Source organism: Gymnoscopelus microlampas, assembly GCF_963454915.1.
Source record: "Gymnoscopelus microlampas genome assembly, chromosome: 16".
Classification (NCBI taxonomy): Eukaryota; Metazoa; Chordata; class Actinopteri; order Myctophiformes; family Myctophidae; genus Gymnoscopelus; species Gymnoscopelus microlampas.
In genome coordinates, this window is record NC_139953.1 from 31,411,303 (window position 1) to 31,426,773 (window position 15,471).

At 40.5% G+C, this 15,471-nt stretch overlaps 3 protein-coding genes across 3 annotated transcripts; all 3 read right to left on the reverse strand.

Annotated features, from left to right (window-relative positions):
* Positions 1–49: 49 nt before the first annotated feature.
* On the reverse strand, positions 50–2,171 carry grem1a (gremlin 1a, DAN family BMP antagonist). Its single transcript, XM_084081756.1, has 2 exons — positions 2,058–2,171; positions 50–1,676 (listed from the first exon to the last, which is right to left on the reverse strand). The coding sequence occupies exon 2, from the start codon at positions 1,673–1,675 to the stop codon at positions 1,115–1,117; it is 561 nt and encodes a 186-aa protein (XP_083937882.1). The 5' UTR covers position 1,676; positions 2,058–2,171; the 3' UTR covers positions 50–1,114.
* Positions 2,172–2,297: 126 nt separating this feature from the next.
* Positions 2,298–6,893, reverse strand: scg5 (secretogranin V). The gene is made up of 6 exons (XM_084082817.1): positions 6,842–6,893; positions 5,868–6,111; positions 5,220–5,369; positions 4,408–4,520; positions 3,729–3,782; positions 2,298–3,281 (listed from the first exon to the last, which is right to left on the reverse strand). The coding sequence occupies exons 2-6, from the start codon at positions 6,097–6,099 to the stop codon at positions 3,153–3,155; spliced, it is 678 nt and encodes a 225-aa protein (XP_083938943.1). The 5' UTR covers positions 6,100–6,111; positions 6,842–6,893; the 3' UTR covers positions 2,298–3,152.
* Positions 6,894–9,033: 2,140 nt separating this feature from the next.
* LOC311062945 (extracellular calcium-sensing receptor-like) lies at positions 9,034–14,425 on the reverse strand (the record flags this gene model as incomplete). Its single annotated transcript, XM_084082165.1, has 8 exons — positions 9,034–9,947; positions 10,046–10,169; positions 10,260–10,487; positions 11,475–11,756; positions 11,860–12,066; positions 12,335–12,604; positions 13,099–13,185; positions 14,261–14,425. 8 exons carry the CDS (start codon positions 14,423–14,425, stop codon positions 9,034–9,036), a joined length of 2,277 nt encoding a protein of 758 aa, XP_083938291.1.
* Positions 14,426–15,471: the final 1,046 nt, after the last annotated feature.

Genomic DNA, 15,471 nt, shown 5'->3' on the forward strand with positions numbered 1-15,471 from the left:
TTTTCATTAGTTAAGTCACTTGTCAAGACTCAAAAGGAACACAATTGAATAGGTAAAAAAAAGCGTTTATTCATAAGATATTTTACACTTTATATTAAACAAATAAGATAATGTCATAAAATGAAGTGACAGAAAGTGCAGGTTGCTATACAACAATAAAAACACCTTATATCCCACACAGTGGAAACTGTACAACCCTCCAGTCATTTGAAAGTGTTTCCTCATACAAATTCATATCAGTTTTGTACTACTTGCATTGACACTTATTTCCACGGTCAGTTGTATACCTTGTATGAGGATAATTATAACCCACAACTTTATGCACAAATAACGCAATGTACAAACTGCTCAACGTGACCCTACTCCGTAACAGGATAATAGGTGGGCAGACTGGGCACCAAGGAAGAGTGGGCACCTCGTGCTAAATTGGCAATCCTTTCCAAAATGTTAAAAAATGTAATATTTGTAAAATGTTTCAGTTAAGTAAAGTATACATGATTAGAACATGCTTAAACATTCAACAATATATATATATGTATATCCAGTCATTTTGGGGCATAAACAAGTTGAAGGATAAAATGAAGCATATGCACGTTCACATCATGTATACTTTACATTACTTAAGACAATTGTTCAAATATTTTATTTTGTAACATTTTGGACAACATAGCCAATTCTACATCGAGGTGCCCAGATGTCCCTGGTGCCCACCTATCCCCCATCAGGCTATATCCAAGTCCAAGTATCCTTCTAGGTAGCCTACTTTTTCGATAATTGATGGCATTGTCTCTTAATTACCAGTGGCACTTACCAGTGGTTCCCAAACCTTTTAGCTCGAGACCAAAAAGAGAAATTAGACGCTTTGCCCAGTACCTAAACTAGTGAAAATAGCAGATCTACAAGCCCACAATGCAGGGCAAAGCTTGTAGATCGGCTATTTTCACTACTTCTTAAACATTCGTTTTCTAATTTATGGAATTTTATTGTATTGATAAATCATTGAATTTGTATTTAATTTGTGAAAAATGCAGCATTTTAGGGGGGAGTTTTTGTTGTTGTTAAATGTTTTGAAATGTACTCGTGACCCATAAATATTGGTCCGCAAAACAGTGATCTAATCCATATCTATCGTCGTACAGCGACACTGCTTTACGCGCTGGACGCGTTTCTTCCTGGTGCTGGGCGTCTGTCCTGGGCAGATGAGGGTGTAGGTGACCGTGGTGAAGGTCTTGGGTTTACATGTGGAACAGGACTGGAAGGCGCTGTCCTCCTGGTAGATGTGCCTCGGGATGTAGAAGGAGTTGCACTGGCCGTAGCAGAAGCGGTTGATGATGGTGCGGCTCAAGCAGCCCTCCTCGTAGATGGTCTGCTTGAGCGGCTGCGTCTTGCACCAGTCCAGCTTCAGGTAGCGTCGCTCCGTGACGTGCAGCGCCTCCTGGCTGGACTCGAGCACCTCCTCGGCGGTGGTGATGGAGCCCATTGATCCGCCGCGGGACATTAATCCTGTGATCGGCGTGTGTTGTTGCTGCGGTGACCTCCTCTCGGATTGGTTCGGGTTGTATTTGTATGGATGTGGGAACGCGCCCTGAAACGTCCCGATGGCGTTACTTTCCAACGCGCAGAAAAGCAGTCCCAGAACTACTGCTGCTGCGGTGAACGTCGGCAATATCTTCATGCTTTAAGTTGAAGGGGGGAAATAAAAGACAAGACTGTTCAACAGATTGATGGACAGCATATTTACGCAGTTTTTACGCATTTTACGCATCATCATTTAAAGGAGTAGTTCACCCAAAAAATGACTTATTTTCTATCAGTTAGCCTACACAACCCATGAAGCCTTGAATTCAGAGATTTTTTTGTTTTTGTCTCATAGTAATCGTGACAGCCAATAATTAATTAAGCCAATAATTTGATGACCATCAAATTATTGGTTTAGGAATACAACCAAAACTAAAAAATAGTTATGAATTTAAGGGGTAAATTATTTTTTGGGTGTACTCCTTTAATGCTGATATTCAATTTATTGTAGCCTAACGTTTTCGGCTAAATTAACTCACCTTTTTTTGTATCCCAACTCGCCTCGAGAATCTGATCCAGGGAGGCAAGTCCCAGAATTAGGTTTGTGGAATATTTAGAGAAGTTGCAGTGTTCCACCTTCCTCTCTAGACTAGTGGCTTTATGAATGTCATAGTGAGAGCTCTTCTAAACCCTTGTTTCAACTTCTGAACACGCCCCCTCAAACCCTCATCCTCAATTTGTCTGATTGTTAGAAAGAAAAAAACACCACTCATTGTCAATGCAAGTAAATCATTTATTTGACTGCACAGAAAAATAATTTTCACACCAGAACCCATTTGACAGGCTGAAAATAAAGTGGGCAGCTTTCTTAGAACACTAACATTATTAGTGAATTACATGATAGAGCAGATTCAAATGCCATGCCACAATCAAATAGTTAAATAAGCTGCTAATGTTCACATACAGTAACCCACTTGTAACAAAAAGCAATGGCATTGCAGTTTATAAAGAGCTCCTAAAATATTTTATTTTCCTCAATATCTGCACTTCAGAGTATTTCAGTAACCTGTGAACATTAAAGATACAAGAACTTAAAACTATATATTATTCTATTACATAAAATGATTTGTCTCAAGCAGTGTACAGCTGATAATACAGTTTAAGATTGGCCCTAATATTAAAGCTGCGATCTACTTATTTTAATTAACAAACATTGTTGTAACCAATCTGTATAGTAGAATATTACTACAGTAGGACATCTAGTGGTGGGTGGGACTTAACAAGTAGTAATACAGTATCTCCACTGGCCAATTGCCTCTTGGTCTCTCACACAGGAGACCAGGGTTTGAATCCCGGGTAAGACTTGACCACTTGAACCCCAGCATCCATATTCAGGGGGGAACATTAACTAAATATAGCAGATTTACAAGCTCACAATGCGTTGTGAGCTTGTAGATCAGCTATTTTTGGTGAAGAGATTTGGTGCACATGGAAAAAGGTGTCCAAGTGCAGTTGCAACTCGGGTCCATTTGACTAAGTAGAGAGACTAGAGGGTTTAAGTGGTTAAAAGTTCCGGATTGCAGCTTTAAAATGAATACCATGTTGCCTATACATAGAACCTAGGAGTGTAGGTCTTAGTGTACAGTAGATATCCTGGTGACAGAGGTGGGAGTTGCCTCTTCCTCCTCTTCAGAAAAGTGGGGAACTGACTTCTTGGCAACCACATTTTCAAGCCTCTGGCCCATGAGGTAAGGGTTGACACTCTGCATTCCGAGAGAGAAATACGTTATGTATTGGCACAGGAAATATGAATTATAATTTTAACCACTTTGACCACAGCATCCCAATTGTGGGCACGTCATTTACAGGCGAAAATAAAAATGTAAAATTCAAACAATTTCATACATTTTTTCGAAAATAGCTAAATCATTTTGTGGCTTTTGTATCCCAACTGGACACAAGAATCTCGACTCAAGTTAAATACTGACCATGTGTCAAGTTAAATGAGGCGAGAACATTTTATTGCAAAAAAGACCAAAGGATAATGTTCTCAGGCTCTCAGCTTGATCAGAATACGACTCCACTTCTAAAGTGGCGGGTTTAAGAGGACATTAGTTCCTTCAGGGGGAAACCCTGATGGCGGTGATGTGGTTTCTGAGACACAGCACCACAAAAGGAAGAGGGGAAAATACAACCAGGAAACACTATACCCGTTTTCTTCTTTTTGGTCCTCCCTTCAATTTCTGGTACAAAAGCTCCTTGTTCTGAAAGGAAATGTGTTAAAAAACAACAGTTCACAGTCACACAAATTTATGAGCCTAATGTTGCACAGCTAATATCATTGTTCTTAGATTACAATCAACAATGCTTATAAATGCTTTCCCAGGGAATCAATACAGCCTTGAAAGGGGAAGGAATTCTTGCAGCTGGATCTACTGTACCAACACACAGCTTGAATTGGAGGATGCACCTGTCCAAACAGCGCATTTGATTTCATTATTTAAAATTAGAATACTTTGACAGTAATAATAAAAAATTCACATCCAGTGGGATTGTACAGTTATTGTTACGGTAAATGATATAGCATTATTTACTTACATAGACCAGTAAGAAAACAAATGTGAATTAAAAAGGCAAAATAATTTAGATAAGCTGAATAAAAGCCTGTCTATTAAAATGCTGTACTTATTTATTAAAATGTAATAGTTTAAAAGATGAAATTGATTTTGCCAGCATCCTTTGAGTGCACAACAGTCATGAGTGTTAACTTATAAATGAACACATAGGACTTTACAGTGTGTTGCTGTGAGTAATAGGTCAAGTGCAAGTACACAGTCACTGGGAAACCAATTTATTTAATAATTATAATGTGTAATGTGTTGTACCTACCCACTTGGCCAGAGCTGGGTAGTCGTGCTCTGGGTCAAACAGATGCTGGTGTTTCTGGAAGTCTCTGCTGAACTGTGCTGTGTCGGGGGCATTCTCCAGACACCCATCTGCTGCTGTGTGAGAGACAATACACAGTCAGCTTAATGAAGTTTTAGGAAACAATGGGGAGGGGGGGGGGGGGGGGGCACCTAATTCACAAAGGGGATTGATTGATTGATTGATTGATTGATTGACATCTTTACTGACAAAAGAGCATATTTACATTGTGGCACCGTTGACTCATGCTGAAGTCACAGTCCCCTTGCAATAAGATCCTAATATATTTAGATTTGGAATAGTATTGTGAGCACCATTTACATTTACATGTAATTACAGCATTTGTGTCACAAATGCTTTGTGACACATTTGGTAAGCTGTGTTGTATCAATTGAAGAGGGTACACTGCGATAAACTATGAGCCACCTATAGACCCCTTAACAGACGACGTCACACTGATAAGAACCAGTATGCGCGCAACCAGTATGTGCCCAATGAAACCCATTCTGTCAGCTCTCGCTAGGACGCGCCTCACTAACCAACAGTAAAATAGGGGTTGGGGTGTGCTGAAACCAGCTGCACCCCGAAACAACATTTGGGAATTGATTGCGTGAAACAATCACCTGTGCGTCCAGTCTCAATGTTAGTAAACAAATAATTGGTCTATTCACTGGCTGTTTGGTGTGTGCGGGTAATCGGGTATATTATAAAGCTTAGAATAAATGCATAGACGAACACTTTATAAACATCAGTTAAACGATTACAGTGGAGTCTACCTGTCTTTCCGAGGGGGCATGGATTAGGAGGGTCTGGGTAGCCGTGGTCCTCACTGAAGTCTTTAGGGACATTGTCGCCTGTGAGCTCAGCCACTATGTTAGGAATGTTCCCATAGGGTCCCAGGTGCTGTAGTCCCTCGTGAGCACCACCTTGTGGGTGGAAAACAGATGGTCACTCACAAAACCACAAACCTGTGCTTGAAAAGCAAAGGCTAAAGATGATGATGACACATTATTTACACAGCAGGCACCAATGACCTTTTGACAGATAATTGTAGACATTTTGGCATTTTCTACCCATTTCAAATGACTTATTCAAAAAGGTGAGCACTCTGCGGATAGTGGATAGACTTATCAAAGACCACAACTTTTTGTCCTAGTGGTGTAAAGTAACTAAGTACATGTACTCAACTACTGTACTTGTCGTGTCGTGTCGCGACACATTGTGAGCTTTATAGATCTGCTATTTTCAAAATATTTGTATTTGGTACTTTAAAGTAGGCTACATTTTGATACCAATGCTTTTGTACTTTTACTCAAGTACATTTTGAATTCCGGACTTTTACTTATTTACTTACTTATTAGTATTTCTACATTGCAGTATTACTTAAGTACAACGTGTGAGTACTTCTTCCACCACTGTCTTACCCTGTATGCTCTGAGGCCCGACTATGTTGGTGGCCTGGTGAGCAGGATACTCCACCCTGGGCCGGGCGATGCCCAGCTGCTCCATGACGCCATGCAGGAGGCGCTGGATGTCGGCCTCAGACACCTGGTCAGCTGTGCGGGGGCTCCGACCCTCCGACCCCCTGGTGGCCAGCAGCACACATAGCAGGACGCCCAGCAGTGCTGTGTGCCATAACCTCACTGCTGAACACATGTTGGAAGTCACCTGAAAACAAACAGCACCATTTAACAAACGGCATATAGCTCATTATCATACGATTGATTGATTGATTGAATATTTTATTGACAGTTTGCAAAAAAAGCACAGAGGTACGGATTTATACGAAAAGATCTAAAAAGGATAACCCAATGGTTTATTTCCATTGTGTAGGCTATACAATTCATCGAGACATTTAAAGACAAACAATAATATACAATACAATAATATGCAAAAACATCATATTCGAGTAGTAAAAAAGAAAAATATGTAAAGTAAACAAAAGAGAAGAGCGTTATATAGCGCATAATTTAATCTGCAATTTAAATAAAACAGGCAGGCTAATTTACAGACTCAGTAAACGGTGCTATAATTAAAATATATATGGATCCTTAATGTAGAATACGTGCAATGTAGGCTGCTACTGTGATAGACAGGCTAATAAAGACATGCGCTGCACAAAAAGCAGCGAGGAAAATCTGTAGAAACAATTGTTCATGAATGAATAACCAACCCTAATAATAATGGTGCGCACAGCCTACGTCAGAGGTAAATACAACAGGCCGCAGCTGCTGCATCACGATCATAATATCCTACAGGCTACTGCGACGGCTTTGTCAGAAACGCTGGTGCTACTGATCCATTAATATCATGCATTGCATATGGCAAGTTTATTTTCACAAACGAAAGTAGGCCTAATCATCTAAAAACATAACGTTTTGTTTGCATTTTTCCTTACCGTGTCCAGGCGAGAGAAAGACCTGCGTTCTGTGCGAGGATGATGCTCTTCCTTCTCCTCCTCGCTTCACGGATCATCAGTGCAGTTGCTAGGACACCAGCAATGTCCTCCTCCCATTGGCTGCTGCGCGGTGCCAATCAAAAGCAGTGGTGGAAAAATACTCACATTTTGTACTTAAGTAAAAGTATCAATGCTGCAATGTAGAAATGCTCTGTTACAAGTAAAAATCCGGAATTTCAAAATGTACTTGAGTAGCCTAAAAGTACAAAAGTATTGGTATCAAAATGTACTTAAAAGGACCAAAAGTAGAAAGTACTGATGCAGAATGTCCCATTTCACAACTTTTCAAATATAAAAATCTTTTAAAAATAGCACAAGCTCACAATGCATCACATAATTGCAGTGGAGTAAAAGTACAATATTTGCCTCTGAGATGTAATGGAGAAGTATAAGAAGTAGAAGTAGTAGGCCTACTGAAGAAGAAGTAAAAGTACTGAACATTGGAAATACTCCAGTAAAGTAAAATACCTCAGAATTGTACTTAAGTACAGTACATGAGTAAATGTACTTAGTTACTTTACACCACTGATCATAAGCCTACTCCAGAGCCAGCGTCCGGAGCCATTTAGCCTACAATTAATAGACCTACAGCAGCGGTTGTCAAATATTTTATGTCAAGGATCCCCAAATTGATATTAGGCCGCGGACCCTCATCGGAAAAAATATGCCCCCAGAACAGAAGATGTGTTAAAAAAAAAAAAAAAAAAAAAAAAAAAAATCACTATAATTTTCACACAAGTTTTTCAGACAAAATAGTGAAAAACCCACCGCTCATCTGCCAGTAGACTTGGGTGAGGTGCTGGAGTCAAAATGAAGCCAGATGAACAATTAAAGGGAGCCTCCGCACACTCAAAACTGTGCAAAATCAGATAGATAGCAAGCTTTAGGTCATAGACCTTCTTCAGGCTTAAGTAAAAAAAAAATAGCAAATCTACATAACAAGTTTACAATTGTGAGCTTGTAGGATCCCTGCAGGTCTACTCATCGATTCAGTCACCACATTCAACATTGCAACCTGGTACAACCACAGAAAAAAGCAAGAAGAAACTCACAAATCATCAAAAAATTAAGCAACCAGAATCACTCAGACCCAACTCTCAGATCTTAACCATGCAGTTAAAAGAAAGACACATTACTCACCACTCCTTTCAGTTAGGCTACTCCCTCGCGGTTTCATTCCCACTGTAATATCCATTTTAAATGAGAAGATAAATGATTATGTGTTATGAATCACGGTTCCTGGCTATGCCCTTGTGTTTGTCCTCCTGTCTGTGTGTGGGCCTATAGGCTTGGAACTACCAGCTTTGGCACACCTGTCCCCAGTTCCCTTGTTTCCCTCAGATTATTGCACCTGCCTGCCTTTCATCATATCATCAACCTCACAGTATTTAAACCCAGTCTTCACTCCACTCATAGCCAAATTGCTGAACAGCCTCCAGCTTCTAGCCAACTACTCCCAGGCAGTGTATTCTCAGTGTTATCCTTCATGTTCTCAGTGCATCTTGTATGTTTTAGACTTAAATAACATGGAAAGCAGAAGCAGTGGACCACCTCATTTGTGCCCAATATCATTTTAAACTTAATACTTTAATAAGACAGTCACAGATACAATCAGGATATTTGAGTAAATTATCAAAACTTAATGCTTCAAGGCCCACTTCACACTACATTTATTTCCCAACTAAAATGACTGAATGAAAGCAATTTCTTTGACATCTCAGTTTTATTCAAATACAGGAAAATCAAAAGTTCCAACAGGGAAGTCTATACAGTATACTGTATGTCTAATAATCCTGTCTTGAAATATCCCGCTCAGGCTTTCAGAACCTGCACTACATCAACAAACAGTCTTGAGCCAATCTGGGAACCCAACCATTCGGCTAAAAGAAAAATATTGAAGCATTTATCTTGAGAGATTATTCTTGAGCTAATAAAAGGAACATGTATGACTATGGCTGCTTTATGTCATACTGAAAAGGAGTGTCCGTGAATGTGTTGATGACATTGGTACCTATACTATGTGTCATAGAATGAATGTTTTTTACACAAGTTATTTTCTTGCACTGAATAATCCCTAATAGTTGGAGCTGGGAAGGGGTACAAAAACATGTATTGCCATTAGATATGTGCTATTACATATTGGTGGCACCTCGACCCATGATTGACTTTTTAGTGTTTCTCTCAGGTCTCAAAAGGATTATGTAACACTTTGGTCCAAACAGTGCCACCAAAATGCCAAAACTAGATGCTAAAATAGCAAAAACCTCCACTACATCTGCATATCTGCCTGGAGAGCTAATATATGCTGGGATGAAGGCTATCCACACGGCACAGAAGATCAACATGCTGAAAGTTATTAACTTGGCTTCATTGAAGTTGTCTGGGAGATTCCTTGCCATGAACGCTAGGAGGAAGCTGAGGAGTGCCAATAAACCAATATAACCTAACAATATTGCAAATCCAACGGTTGATCCTACCACACACTCATAGACTATCTTGTCACTCTGGTATTGTGTGTTTTTATGAGGAGCTGGTGAGGCAGACACAAGCCAGCCTGTGCAGATTGCTGCCTGGATTAAAGTAAGAAACATAACTGTTCCTCTCTGCTGCATGGCACCAAAGTACCTCAAAATGTTTGCACCCCCAGGCTTGGAGGCCTTGAACACAGCCAACACCACCATAGTCTTAACCAGGATACACGAGACACACAGCACAAAGCTGATCCCAAATGCTGCATGCCTAAGCTGACAAGTCCAGAGCCTGGGATGGCCAATGAACAGAAGTGAGCACAAGAAACATAGTTTGAGTGACAGCAAAAGTTGGAAGCTGAGTTCTGAGTTGTTGGCACGCACCATGGGTGTGCTTCGATGGTGGATGAAGATTCCCAGAACAATGGCACAGATAAGAGCACCTAGCAGTGAGATGGTAGTCAAGGAGATACCCAGGGGCTCATCGTAGGAAAGGAACTCCATGCGCTTAGGAACGCAGTGGTCACGCTGTGGACTGGACCAGAAGTCCTCTGGACAAGTGTTGCACTCTGTCGAGTCTAAAAAAGGAGGGCAATATTTAAGGGACAAACAAGTACTATCATCTTAAAGATAACTTACTGTAGTGTACATACAGTAGCGGCATAATTAAACCTACCAGTCTCATTGCTGGTCTCTCCCTCGGAGCAAGCAATGCAGTCAAAGCAGCAGGCAGGTTCACCTTTCCTAGCGGCCACACGTGTTCCAGGTGAACAGCTCTCACTGCACACGGACCGAGGTGGCTACAGAGGAAAATAACTATGATCAATTTGAAACTAAATTACATTCATATCATGCGCTTGAAATGAGCAATTTTAGAAAGCCAAAGCGACCTTTGTGGATTCAAGGCTCCAGAAGATTCTGTCTTCGTCCATTAGGAGCTCTTCACCTGCGGAGGCCGTCTTCCTGTACACGCCTACTTTGTGAACCTTTGTGCTTCCATCAGGGAGCCACGCCCAGTTCATGACATCATAGACTGGTAAAGCATCACCATACTCATCAAATAATACCTGATCACCAAATGATGTGGTGAAGTTGATCTTTTCCAGGTAATACACAAGCTAGAAATGGTAATGAGCAAGATTATTAAGCTCAAGAAACTAATAAACAGTATACAATATACAAAATAGTGATATTGTACTAACTACACCCTTACAGTATTTACAACCAAGGTTCGATTTATAAAAAAGAAAAGGAAAAAAAAAAAAGTGGGGGGTCATTTTCTTAACCATTTATACTTCTTTATATGACAAATAGCGAAAACAGCAGATATACAAGGTCACAACGTATCACAAAACAATAATATAAAAACAATTATAACGATTTGAAAGACAGACAAATTTGCCCAACATAGGGATGCCAGTGTTAGTGTAGTTAAGATACATTTCTTTTTTTTTTCTTTTTAAATTAAATTATGATATTATCAAACATGAATATCAGACAGCAGGAGAGGTTTATGTGCCCCAATGAACCTTGGAGCTGTGTTGCCTAGCGCTCTAGCCTGCTGCTGCTAGGGTCTCCCATGTGAAATTGGTCTCAGGGGAGGTGACAAAAAAAGACCCCATGATTCAACAAGGTAGAAGACAGGATACTCGGCCCGGAGGAAGCCTGGGGCCCTGTTGTAGTGCTCGATAACGAGGGCATACTGTAGTAAGTATCCTCCCAAAATGCAATGTAACTGCAACTGACCCAGCAAGCACAATGACGTCATGATGACGTTTTGATGACGCCCGGTCATCACCCCGGTGACGTTCAGGACTAGGCCAGATCACAGCCCATATGGGGATGATCTTTACATCATTTACAGGACGTCATCACCGGGACTTCATATGGACATTTGGACAGCAATTTTGGGTGATGAGAAATGTGTTTAGATGACGTCCTGGAAGTGACGTTTTTGTGGTCAGGATTAATTTTGGTTGAAATCAGGTGATATTCTGGGCCAGATCTGACTTGTCTGTTAATGCCAATTTCATATTTTCATTTATTAGTATTTTAAATTAGAACCCAACTGAAACATTAACAGGTAAACTGAATTAATATCACACCTGCCATGGCTGAATCGTCTGCAAACGGGCACAGCTGTGCCCAGTGAAAGGCCCTCTTCCTGGCACACACTGAATCATGTCATGGAGGGCATGGGCCAGAGCATACACAGCTTTGTACACATTATATTCTAGCCTGAGGTCAGACACATCCAAAAAGCTTCTGATAGTTTCTGCTGTTCCTAGGTCCTCTTGTCCAGTACACAGCTGTCCACCAGTATCCACCCACTCTGACGGAAGGGGTGCAAATTTACACTGAAATGTGTACTCCCAGAACTGCCTCACCTGAAGAAACACGATGAAGACTTAAGCATTAATAAAATACCTTGTTAATATTTAAAAAAAACAGACTGACATTGCAGCTTAAATGATAAAATAAAAGACTCACTATGGTATTTTCATGGCTGTTGTCAGGGTCATTGTCAGGATGTATTTTTAACAAGAAGTCCTTGAAACCTGGTATCTCTCCACGACGGATGTCAATACCCAGGAAGCCTCTGAGGAATGGCATGTAGCGAGGAGTCTGGAATATGGTGTGTGACGTCCAGGCCACACCGGCTATCCACTGCAGACCTGTCACATTCTGCTTTACTACCTGATGATTGTGGTGAAATACGTGTGTGTGTGTGTGTGTGTGTGTGTGTGTGTGTGTGTGTGTGTGTGTGTGTGTGTGTGTGTGTGTGTGTGTGTGTGTGTGTGTGTGTGTGTGTGTGTGTGTGTGTGATGATAAAATGTCAATACAATTGAGAAAATTCTGGCTATTAAATTGCTATTTATTATATCAGAAGGTATGTCTTCACTTCAATATAACTAAATCAATTCAGTTTCCTTATAATTATCATCATCATAATCATAACGCCAACCTCCTCCATGAGACCAACCGCATGCCTCCCATATCCAAATACAACGACCACACCAGCTGTGGATTTCTTCAACATCGTGACAATCCTCTGAAGTTCCGCTGGTTCATTGTCCCAGGGCAGAACCTCAAAGTACGCCAGACATCCCAAACCAGACTGGGCCAGGTCAGACTGTAAGGTTCTGGCATTATCGTGGCCATAGTCATTATCAATACACAGCAGTCCTACCCAGCTCCACCCGAAATGCTTCAAAATATGGAGGATAGCTCGCACCTGATTGGATAAAAAATTGTGTTTACACCTTGAGAACTTTGTGAAAGTAAGAATTGTGTGAAAGTGTAGTAGTTTAGTAGTAGGGCTGGGCCATATGACTTCAACAATTATTTGTTTTTAAAAACAAACAAACAAATAACAAAATAGCGAAAATAACCAATCTACAAGCTCAGAAGCTTGTAGATTGGTTATTTTCGCTATTTTGGTACACCCCCATTGCACAACAAAGCAAATATACGGTTAATCAGACTGTAATTTGTTGATAAACATAAGAAAACATAAGAAAACAAATAAAACAACCTGCTTCTCGATTATTCTATCAATCTACATGAGCAAGATTAGGTCGGTGATTGTTTCTAAATATCAGTTTTGATATATTTTCGATTAATTGCCCAGCCTTAGTGCTTAGGCTAAATTATTCACAAAATCAGTGAATCTCCTACACAGATTCCACTATTGATACCAGCAGATCATTTGTCTGTATAGAACTTCACCTGGTAGTAACCACTTGGGATTGTTCTAAAGAAGGAAGGGAACTGATTCTGGTCACTCAGACAGGAGCAGACGGCATAGTAACTTACCTGAAAAAGACACAAAACATCTGTTCTGTAATATACCAAATTCTTTGACAAATGTCTCTCTGCAAGCAGAGCATGTGAGCTGAGCATAGCAGAGGAAAACAAATAAGAGGCTGCATTGTATTTGGCTGCAAACACCAACACCCTTCCTATTTAAGAAACCTATTGGAGCACAATGCATTCTTTTGACACACACAGGTAGCCTACCGTTTAATCAAAATGTAGACACTACTGTAGGCTCAGTAGACTATACCTCCTCTATGCACCCTTCAGCACCATAGACAGCGACATTGTCACAAAACGCATGCCACATTTTACAGTAACCCTTAATGAATTACTAGGAAAATACTTTATTATGCATTAATAATAATAATAATAATAATAATAATTTAGTGCCCAATCCTTTGCGGTATTTGTCACTGCATACTTGCACATATGGTGCCATGTGTCCTCTGCATTTAACCCACCCAGGAGGCTACGGGAGGCTCAGGGATTTGCGGATTACAGACACACTTGAATGACAGAAATGTGTTCAGAATTGCATACATACAGGATCTTACAAGACCAGGGACATGCGTTGTGCGGCACAACTTGTGCATATATGTTTTAATGTACAGTATTCTGTATTATGACATTGTTGTATCTATCAGTGATTAATACAAAAGGTTTAAGGTTACAGTGTTACAAACAGTATAACATTGTGAGCACAAAACAGGCCCAACTTATAGGATTCCTACTCTTGGGTACGGGCAAAGAAACAGGTAACACAGAGGCAGTATACTCCTTACGAAAACCTGCTTCACGCTCCATTCAAAATATGCCTCACATGCTCTGCCTGCAACTAAACATGTTCTACTCTATGTCTTTCAAGTTGTAAGAGATTGTAGATTTGTAAATAAACCATAAATAATAATACTAATAATACAAATTAAGAATAATATGTAAATGTTATGTTGAAAGGGAGTTCAAGTAGGAAACTTACCAACGGGACGCTGTACAAACCTAATATTCTAGCAATGGCAATAGTATTTGTTGATGTAACAGAGCCCACAATTCCGAGCGTTGGAGGGGAACCAACACAGTGCTCATCCAACTGAAACCGCTCCTCTGTCCCGCTAAGCACTGACAATGCTGCACGGTATGCAACTCCAAGCGTGAGACAGCTATCATAGAGACTATATCCCAGAGTCATGTTGGGTAGTAAGGTGGTATTTCTGTTGATCTCATTAATGGCAAAAGCCATGGTCAGGGCCCATCTGAAACCTGTAATGCTAAAGCTAACACACAAAATTCCTTTGTAACCATGAATATTATGCACCCTAGCGTCTCTACTGTGGGGTTAACGTTCAGCAAAGATAGCAATCTACAAGTTCGCAACGTGGCATGTTGTGAGCTTGTAGATCATCTCTTTTCTGTGAAGATATTTGGTGTAGACTAGAGGGGAAAAAAACAGGAGGCCTAGTACATAGACTCTATGTACTAGGCCTCCTGTTTTTTTCTCTGGTTAACAAAGTATAAGTCATTAATCTTTGTAGAAATACAACTAATCCTATGGCACTACCTTCCAAAAGAAGTTCCCTGTTCTCTTGCTTGCTTTTGTATTTGTGATACTAACTCACCCATAGCAAGAAGGCTCATGTGGCTTGGAGGTGAAAGACACGCCAGGGAGTGTAGTGGAGTAGTAGTGGATCCTAAACAAGCCACCCAGAACAAAGTCACCCGCTTTGTAGATTCTGTCACGATTAAAGTGTGCCTGTAACTCACAAGAGGAAGGTGCAGAGGAAGACAAAGGAGAGAAGGAAGAGAACAATATCAGGTATGAAAGCAGGTGTATGTCTAGAGAAGCCCTCATGACTGTCCTCCTGCCTAACCCCTTCCCCAAATGGTTTGTCCAGTTGTTAAGTCTTATACACAGTGCTATGCCATCCCCTGTGCCAACGTATGTCATTACGTAATCTTACACACAACACCCCATATGGGCAGAGGCAGAAGTAGGGGCAGGGCTTAACACGTATTGTACAATAGCAATCCTTTCATATGCAATAGATACATCAACAACTATTCACGCACCGTAGGTCATGAAATGCGTTACGTATTTTAGAATATTGGTTCTCAACGTGGGCCTTCAGGGGTCCAAATGAACCCTTGCAGGTCTTTAACCATGAAAGTTTAATTAACACTGAGGATTTGATTTCCTAGAGATGGGAGTCTGTTGTATCATGCATATCAAACTGGGTGTCCTTGAAATTAAAAAGGGTGAGAATCACTGTAATAAAAATAATGTATTCA